The following is a 10,483-nucleotide window of genomic DNA, read 5'->3' on the forward strand; positions in this document are numbered from 1 at the left end:
CCATGGGCTGGTGCTCAATCGCAGACGCTTCCTCCTGCCACCGGGCGGCGCTGTTGAGATCAATGTCATTGCCGTGGATCTTTTCGTCTGCAAAAAGAACCAAGCACAAGAAGCCTTCAAGATTCTCGAGGGAAACTTGAAATGCAGGTAAATTCTCGAACTAAGCCCTTACATAGCCTCATACTCTGTGAGATAACTGCCTTTCCCTGTTTACATAAGTCGATTATTTGAAAAAAAAAATAATGCACAGCTGTATTTAAATATTTATTTAATTTAGCTGTTTTGATCATTAGGTTGCACATGTCAGTATGTATTAGAGAATGATTGGCAGTAGAAATGTTGAGGGCCTAGCTAAGATATGAAATGTAGCAACCTAGTAATGCAACACATCTGTGCGATGCTGTGTACTCTGTTAATTTTGTAAGACTTGTATATTTTATATGTAGGCTATTAGCAAGGCCCAAAATATATTGTAAAATCTCTGCCCAAAATATCCAGCACACAGGCCTACTTTAAGATATTGAGGTAATTTACAGGCTGAAAGTATTCTTTCACAATCAGGGACAGATGGGAGTTAATGTCTTATCTAAAGTATTTAATCATTAAATATTCAGTCAGTGGGTGTTTAAAAATATGTATATAATTAATTATTTTGCTGATGATCAGGAGCTAATGTAAGCCCTCCTAAATCACAAAAATCACCTATGAAGTCACTACTCTCACTCAAAGCTGGGCTTTTTGGAATCAATCTGCCTTTGGTGTCCTTCCAGAATGCATTACACTCTGGGCCGTGCCAAAAGTATAAATGATGTGATTGGAAAAGTATTTGATTGTGAAACGCCAGGAACGTGTGTCCGTTTCCTTCCTGTTATAGAAAGCTAAAGAGAGGGGGAGAGATTCGGTATCAGACCAAGAGGCGAGGGGGGTTCTCCATGGCTCTTGCATGCCCGTGGACTCCCGTCTCCTACTCCTTTGTTTCTCGTGAAAAATAAATACTTCCGCCGGATGTAATAAAACTCAGCATTATTGTTCAACATGATCCGTTCAAAACCGTCTCCCCGGCCACCATTATATGAGGTTGATCAAAGACACTGGCCAGAGTAAACTGTTTTGGGGAAAATGATAGCTGGACAGCTGTGAAATGAAGATTTAGTAGCCACAATTAGGCTAATAACTGTAACACGGAGCTGTAACTGATAGGTTACACGTCAATACAGGAGCGTGGGGTGTGTGTGCTGACGTTCCCGAGCTGCATGTGCACAGCATTAATTAATGTCAACATTGAGTGTTGAATTTCCAATGGCTGATATTTCATAAGATCATAGGATATTTTTTTGCTGATGCTGTTTTTGCTGGTGTGTCTGGTAGTTAAGTTCACACATAATGGTATGCAAAATTGACTCATTGTTCAGTTTATAGAACAGGCAAATAAATGTTCGGCGCACGGCATTTGTCCCCGGTATATAGTCAATCCCAGTTATGCATCATATAAACATTTTCGTTCCTTATACTTTAGAATTGAATAAACTATTACCAGTTTCACATCTATGTTTAATTGTGAGACATATTATATAAGATGTAATTTTTCCTGACAGTGGAATTTAAAAAATGTTGACCATCGGTTAGCCTATATCAAGCTAGACCTACAACTATGAACCTATATACATTTTAATTTATAATTCTATCTCCATTTTGCCTTGAGATGGACACCACAGGGTGAAAACAGAGCCGGAGGGCCACAAGCCACCTGGCCTTGGTAATGGCCAAAGCTGACCGAGATTAACTTCAACCTGGGGATAGAGAGAAGGCGCAGCACCATTGACGCAACAAAATGGAGGGAGACCAGTCCCTATAATACCCCCAAAGCACAAACGTGGCCTTATATGTATACCTATAACCCACAGTGATATTTTGCACGTGTGGTGAATTGTGTGAATAATAAATGTATAGATTCATATAGGACATGGCACACCTTTTTATATTTTGATAAACGCATAATAATGAAGATCTGCAATAGTTTTTATTTGACAATGCCTTTAGAAGTATAACACGCTATTACACATGGTATACATGGTAACCACACACAACTTACATCAGCAGGCTTTATGTTATCATGCTTCGATGCTACATTTACAATTATTTAGAATTAATCAGACACCCAAAAATAAATCTAGTGCTGCTATTTGTCAGATATACACAGTCTATTTTTATATCACCATATTTATATCTTATATATATATATATGAAATAGATCTAAATCAACGATTCCTTTGAACATCGAGGCAATTGCCGTGCGTAAAGCTTATTAGGTTCCTGGTCATTAGGCCTACTACCTTCATCAGTCTTTTATTTCTCTAAAATCCATTGACTTGTCAATTAATGACACCCACGCAGTGATCTCTTTTATTAAAGCACTGTAAAGGAAAGTGTAATTTTCTTGTCTTGTTTACGCCCTGTTTACTCTACCTGTTTGAACCTGAGAACCTTAATGTTGACTTACAGTTGTCACCTACAATTGGTGAGGATTGTTGAAAATGTATACGCATGAAAAGGTATAGGCCTTTATTGGTCCTGTTGTCTTATTTGAATCGAAAATGGTTTCCATTTCGACTTCTTCTGTGAGATTTATGCGTATGGAATGTATTAACTATAGACCCATTGGGAGCAATAGGGAGCCATATAGGGCTTATAACAAACGAATCATTTGATAATAATTATTTTATTTTATGCACAGTTTAAAAGAATAGGGGTTAAGACAAACTTCTCTTAATGCTGCAAACCAAATTGATAGTCGATAGGTATGCTGCACAACTCCCTTATGCGCATGCACGGGCGTGCATAGACTACTTTTTTATTTATTTTCGAATGTTTGCATTCTGCCTCGCCCCTCCGGCATTATGGTGGTGCATTAAAGCGAGGTGAGAGAAACCCACTGATTGCTGTGCTGTCTCCTTTATCTGCCTCAGACCCATGATGGATATGGCCCCGGTTGCCACGTGGCCCTGGAAGGGGATGGGCCCTGCGTATCCGAGTGTTCCTATTGGCTCCAGAGTCTGCACGGTGGAGAGGGGGGTACCTCTAATCATATCCAGCATGTTTTGCACAAGAAATGTCAGCCAGAAAGGGCTATCATCTCCCCTCGCCAAAATACACCACAATAATGGCATGCTCAGACAGCCCCGCAGGAAACGCGTTTTTTGTGGATTCTCTGATCAGCGGCCGGACCGAGGGTGGAGGGGGACACTACTACCCGGGCAGCAGCGTGTGTCTGCCCCATAACGCCGCCTCAGACGTGCCTTACGGGCTACAGAACTGTGGATACTTCCCAGGTATAGGCAAGCGGAGCGACGCAGGTCCCCAAAACATGATGTCTGCCGCTTCAGGCGCGTATATGTCAGGCATGGAGATGTGGATAGACGCGCAGAGGTCGTGCCGAATGGACCAGCAACAAACTGTGGGTCCCCAGGTCGCGCCCTGCTCGTTCCCGCCGAGCATTAAGGAGGAGAGCGCGTACTGTCTCTACGAGCCGCAGAAGTGCCCCAAAGCCTCGACCGCGGAAGACCTGACATACTCCAGGCTAACCACGACAGGCTCAGGTTCAGGCTCGTGCACAGTCACCGACGGCGGTGGTGGTGGGGGTACTGTACCCGTGCCTGGCTACTTCCGCTTGTCTCAGATGCACGCACACACTCATAAAGTTTACCACGGTGCCCAATCGAACCCCTCTCATTCTCACTTTGGCCTACACCCCCCTACACAGACACGCTTCCACACCCCGACCCCCCCGCAGTCCTCAGCCTTAGTCTGCTCAGCCACGGCGGCTTACAAGAGGAGAGACACGGAGGAGGCTCTGTCTTCCGGTACCGCATCCCAGCCCCAGCAGACGCACGCCCCACCGGGGGACGAGGAGGCGCGAGCGTCCTCCGACGCGGAACCTTCATCTCCCGAGGAAGCTGAAAAGGAGCTCGAGAAGGAGAAGCCAGCGAAAACACCTAAAGGTGAGCTGAGGTCATTAAAAGGTGTGGTCACTCATTCTGCCACCTTTGGTTTTATTGCGTGCGGTATAGTAAAGCAGGTATGGCGATGCGTAAAAAGGTTATATGGTAACACCTGCCGAGAGACTGATTTCCTCTTTTGCATTCTGAGGACATTCATGTGTTTGTTTTTATTCAGGGTTTATATATGGTCTATGTGGTCTTGCCGTAACCCAAAGGCTAAATGTTTTGTAATTAGCAGTAGCAGAGGAGACACCATGCTTTAGTTGAGAGAATTTCGCTGCCTAAAAGTCAAGCGGGTGTTAAAGTTTTGGAAAAAAATGTAAAAATGCTGTGGGAAAAAAACAAAAATGTTATTATTAAAAATAAATGCTATTATTTGCTTAGGCTTATGCTACTGCAGGCTTATTTTACATTTTAGGCCTTTGTTTCTTTGGACTAAAAATTACTTGACTGCCGCTCAATATAGGCCTAACAATCGTATGTATACCCATAAACAAATAGGCTACTAAAACAGTTTTTATTTTGGGGCGGTGATATTTGTTCTTATTATAGTAGATCTAGAATGACAGAAAATGTTATACATTTCAGAAAATATTTTTGACTTATTACCTGCAAATGTTTCAAGTTCAAGCAAAGTACACAAGGCCATTGAACCGTCCTTATGAAAAGGTCTATATCAAACCATTGACTTGCACAACACACACATACACACACACACACCTACTCACACACCTACACACACACACACACACACACACACACACACACACACACACACACACACACACACACAGACACACACACACACACACACACACAACCTATCTTACATGCATAGTTGTCAGCCTAAAAGAATGTATCCCATTTTCTTTAGGAGACACAGAAAGCGAATGCACGGCCAACTGGCTAACAGCAAAAAGCGGACGGAAGAAACGTTGCCCATACACCAAGCACCAAACACTGGAGCTCGAGAAGGAGTTCCTCTACAACATGTACCTGACTCGCGAGCGTCGCTTAGAGATCAGTAGGAGCGTGCACCTGACGGACAGGCAGGTCAAAATATGGTTCCAGAATCGCAGAATGAAACTGAAGAAAATGACCCGGGAAAACAGGATTCGGGAGCTCACGTCAAATTTTGGTTTCTCGTGACAACGTTGAATGTTTTCAATAAGCTTTGAATTAAACTAGCTTTAGTTATAATGCAAGGGGTAAAGAGCACATCTTTAATAGGCCTACAGACAAACCTAGTCTTTGCATCGTCCTATGTAAGCTACTGGTAAAACGTGAACGCTATTGTTTTTTTTTTCTTTCTTTCTTTTTTGACAATTGTTCGTTGATTCGGCTCTGTTGCTGTCATTTGTTGGGATAGGTGTCTTGAGGAAAATAATGGATGGAATTTGCTTTGGGTCGTATAGGATTGTAGCCTACCAATACTTTTTTATTTATTTTTTTATAGTTGGAGATACAAATACAAATCACATTTGAGATGTACGTTGCATATATTTGGGGAGTTTCCTTTACATGTATACTGCATGAAACAACATGATTCAGACCCGTCTTTTCCTGCATTTTGCAATGCGGATCACACTAAAATTTAAGGCCTATGTATCAACAGTAAGGGAATAAGATGAGTCGCCCTATAAATGTATTCTTCCGATATAATGTATGTAGATATTATGATGAGCTGATTGTAAGTGTACATAGAACAACATATTTTATTCACTTTGAGGATAATATTGTTGTGTAGACTCGAACTAAGGGAAATGTAGGCTAAATGAGCAGTCTACATTGTGAAATTGTTTTTATTGTGTATATCATTGTGTACATATCAGGTTGTGTTTTTGTGTATTGCGTAATAAATTATCAGTTCACATATACTGGATTAGTATGCTTTTTGATGTACGTGTTTATAACTGTATTTATCGCTATTTCTTTGTCTGTAAAAGAGAATAGGCATTTTGGACAGGCCAGTTGAGGTTGTAGGTGCACTTTGAGTTGGTTGTACATTACTTGGCTTTTGTCTTCAGAAATGTTTTTAGGATCCATGGAGTAGCTCTCGGAAACGATTTAGATATGACACCAGCCATTATGTCTAGGCCGTATAGGCATATACCACTGCAAGCCTAACCGGCTTTAGTAGAGTTTTATGACTTGCTCGTATATGACGATTTTCACTCTCCCCAAAGACTAGCTTCAGTCGAGAGAGCCGTTAAGCCGGAGAGGAGGCTGGAGACAGTGGTAGAAAGTTACACTGCATTTAGACAGAATTGTCCGAAGTCATCTTCTTTTCCCTTGTGATTGGAATAGTGCAACAACTTCGATGAATGGGTGAGTCAATTTGTTGTTATGGATTTGGGTTTTCGGGACTCCACATGTTTAAAAAAGCATGTTTCCAGCGGAAAGATTTTATACTGAACATGTAAAAACTTTGTAGGCTATTTTTAATACAGGCCTCTTCTGAACAGCATGGGTGTTTGAAATCGATATGAAAACCAAAGAAGACGTGACGTTATGCATTGGCTGCTGCGCGTCTTGAGGCCTGGAGCGGACTGTGGAGTGGTTTAGGTAGTTTCATGTTGTTGGGATCCATTTTCTACCTCTACAACACGAAACTGTCTTAATTGGCCCAGTTTAATGCATCGAAACGTCAGTCAACTTAATCTGGGAAAGGTGCAATCTGACTAGATTTGATGTAATAGTATTAGGAGTGTTATTTGTGTTGACATAAATATATGGATAAAAAATAGGACATTTCTAATTGCCTTTACCTGTTGGGAAAGACTTGCTGTCGTGTATGTCTCTTAGCATATCGTCAGTAATATTTATACAAACTCTACTTGTTATTTTTCGTCATTAAATTAAGCCCCTGAATGCCTGCGTCCTATATTTATCTTGGTAAAAGCTCAGCTATAGGCGGGTTGGACTTGGAATTAGCGTAAAGCTATAAGCATGTTTTCTGTCAGTCGTGACGCGGCGACGTCAGACAAGGCCTCGGTTACGACCACTGCATTGGAGAGGAAGGGGAAGTTGAGTGGGCAACAGCGACCTCAGCGGCGCGCCGGTAGGCAATAGAGCCGAATGCTTCGGCTGCGCAATACAGCCTGAACACAAAAGAGGCGAAGGGCTTTATGGCGATATTTAGATCAACCAGACAAGCTGTTATCTGCGGGCAAAATAAATGAATAGCCCCAGCGGTAAACTGGGTCCTTGTTAAGAATCACCCTGATTTAGTTTACAGCCTTAAAGTGCCATTGCCTTCCCTTGTGTCTTTTCTTTTGAAGGTGTCTGTCTGTTCTGTGTTTTAGTGCACATAGCCTTTCCCTATCCACCAGCCTCTTTATTTGTTTCTAATGTCTCTAACACATTTTCATCCATGCCTTATCTGATTCTGCACAGTGGTATACGTTCGAAGATGAAATCATATCTGTTCAGTTATTGGTGTGTGGCATAGCCTACTGTTTTTTCATTCAGTAGGAAAATATGCTGGAGTGGATTCTTTAGCAGCAGTGAATCGCCTGTGGCCATGTAGGGTGTTGGCCTAGCTTTCAGTTTTATTGGATGGTAATAAATAGAACACGTATTCTGTGGGCAGCTATCTCCGTTCTCTAAAGCTATGGGGGGGGGGCAAGGTTCGACACAATGTCTGTAAAGTGTTACAACGCGTTATGCAGCCGTTTCCTCTCTTCCTACTAGTCCAGATATTATCATATGTTGTGTCCAGACTTGGGGTGCATGTTCAGTAGCTTCTCCCCTGTTCTTGAATTTCCCCACATGCATTAGTTTGTATTGTATTGCTTGTCCATTGAAAAGATACATCTGAAAATCAAATGCATATATAGTGTAGGCTTGACTATTATTTCCAGCGTTCCTGTCTTGGTTTATGTTTCGAGTTTCAAGTTTTAATGTCACAATTGCACAATTGCAGTGAAATGCCATTCTTGCAAGCTCTAAACCCAACAATGCAGTAATCAATAACAATGTAATAATAAAAATAACATGAGGTAGAACAAAAACACAAGAGAAATAAAAATAAGAAAGGAGAAGTATACGATAAAGTAAGTAAGCGTACTATATACAGGGTCAGTCAGTTCCTATACCATATTTACAATGTGCAGGGATACTGCAGTGGTAGAGGTAGATATGTGGGCAGGCCTATATGGGTAAGGTGACTAGGCATCAGGATGTATGATAAACAGAGTAGCAGCAGCGTATATTATGATTGTATGTCAGTCGGTGTGTGCAGAGTCAGTATAAATGTATGTGCATATAATGTGTGTGTGAGCAAATGATGGAGTGAGTGTTTGTGTGTGTGTTGGAGTGTCAGTATGCGTGAGTATGTAGTACCCTGGTGAGGGTCAACTCAGATAGTCCGTGTAGCCATTTTGTTAGCTATTTAGTTAGCTATTTAGCACTCTTGGGGATAGAAACTGTTCAGGAGCCTGTTGGTGTCAGACTTGATGCACCGGTACCGCTTGCCATGCGGAAGCCAATAGAACAGTTTAGGGCTTGGGTGTCTGGAGAATGAAAATATGTTTGATTTCTGCTTTCAAATTTGATTACAATGTGATCTATGTGTCTGAATATTGACATAAACAACCCCATGTGTAAACTATTTAGTGCCTATCTATTATCTATTAGTTGCATGTAATTGTCACGAGGTAGGCCTATCTCCAATTTTTAGTAGGGAAACTCCTAAACTCTTAAGTGCTTTAGTAGTTTACATAATGCTATCTTTGTTATAATGTTCTACTTAGTAGTGTATTATTGTTTTCGTTAGCCACAGCGGATTCCATAATTGGCACGATAGTGCTGGTATTTGTAGTAGTGCTAGTAGTTTTATGATAGTGGGCTCTCATAATAGGCTAATAACATTCCTAGTAATAATAGGATATCGTATTTGTAATTTCTAGTAGCGAAATAGTATTTGTAATTCCTAATAATAGTGGGCAAGTATTTGTAATTGAAACGGTATTTAAAAAAGAAGCCAGGTATAGATTGACATACTTCTACATCTGCATCTGCATTGCTTGCTGTTTGGGGTTTTAGGCTGGGTTTCTGTATAGCACTTTGTGACATCTGCTGATGTAAAAAGGGCTTTACAAATACATTTGATTGATTGATTGATACAATGTGCACAATATTTTCTACAATGAGTTTTAATAATTGTCATTTATTTGTTTTAGCTTAATTATTTAAATATGCCACAATTAGGCCTATTTCCGTGCTTTTATGCTTCACTATTAGGCTATTGAGATATAGGAATACATGTGTATGTTTTTTTTTTCTTTAGGCCTAATATAATAGTTTTTAATTCCTCGGTTCTGTTTAATATCCAGAATATATCCTGGATGCACAGGTTTTTCTCATATCCATGGATATACGAATATAATATTAGCCTAGAACAATAACATGATTTTTCCCACAAAAAAAAAAAAAAAGACAGTGGTAAATCTATAGCTATGAGTAAATTAGCCTACCATGCAAACACAAATAAAATACTATACTCATTTCAATTGTTCCGTATTTTCTTGCTCAAAATAATCTTACATTAACTGAAATAATTTCATTTTTTCCCCAGTAGGTGATATAATAACAAATCATAGGACCTTGATGAAATAACAAATGAAGCTAGTCGGATATTATTCTCAGCAGGCTTTTGGTCTGATTAGTCTTTAATATGATACTATATTATATTATTATTGTATAATACCAAACTAATATGTTATAAGGTTAAACAAAATAGCACGATATAGCACAACATTATGAGCTTATCTTTAATAGGGTGTGTGCGTAAAAAGTTTTTTCTTTTGGAATGTTGTAGGTTCGGTCATAACTTTCTCTGGTTCTAGGACAATGGAAATATGAAAGGTTGAAACATTTTGACCGAGGATGGAAAGCGTCCCAGAGCATTAGTTTTAAGGAAGAATATCTACATCATTTACGTTCCTTGGCGCCATAGAAAGAATGCAGTTTAAGACATTTGGTTTCGTAAATAAGCCCCAATATGGAGACGTTATTCTGGTTAATTTCAGCCCTGTGTGTTTTGTTGTGAGTATCATTGGTAATGCATATTACCCTCTAACATATGTGTAGATATCCCTCGTTAAATGTGTTTTACCTAATTTGGGAGGATTATATTTTGGATTTACTGATCTATACTAATAGGGACAGATACTTTCAATGGTCTTTTTGAAAGGTACTTTTCTCAATGGAGTTTAGCCTCTTCCTTTTCATAGCCCTACATTTATATCAGTAACAGCCTACTAATCATATAAAATAAGAATAATTTGCTTTTAAAACTAGACGTTCTCACGTTTTAAGACAAGAGGCCCGCGAGCATTTAATAGCCAAAGGGATTGATTTATTATTTATTGTTCAGCCTTTATGATCACGTGCGCGCATCACCCAATCGAATGGCAGCCCTGCGTCCCAACTATTAGTAGACTGTAGTTCTTTGTGGTGCCAAGTTGCTACTTGATTTCTTC

General features: G+C 40.2%; 1 protein-coding gene across 1 annotated transcript; it reads left to right on the plus strand.

Moving 5' to 3' along the window:
• The first annotated feature begins 2,966 nt into the window (after positions 1 to 2,966).
• On the plus strand, positions 2,967 to 5,873 carry LOC311110508 (homeobox protein Hox-A10a-like). The gene is made up of 2 exons (XM_084153028.1): positions 2,967 to 3,998; positions 4,873 to 5,873. Exons 1-2 carry the CDS (start codon positions 3,110 to 3,112, stop codon positions 5,145 to 5,147), a joined length of 1,164 nt encoding a protein of 387 aa, XP_084009154.1. The 5' UTR covers positions 2,967 to 3,109; the 3' UTR covers positions 5,148 to 5,873.
• The last annotated feature ends 4,610 nt before the right edge of the window (positions 5,874 to 10,483 follow it).

The sequence above is a fragment of the Coregonus lavaretus genome, assembly GCF_964263955.1.
Source record: "Coregonus lavaretus genome assembly, chromosome: 3".
NCBI lineage: Eukaryota > Metazoa > Chordata > Actinopteri > Salmoniformes > Salmonidae > Coregonus > Coregonus lavaretus.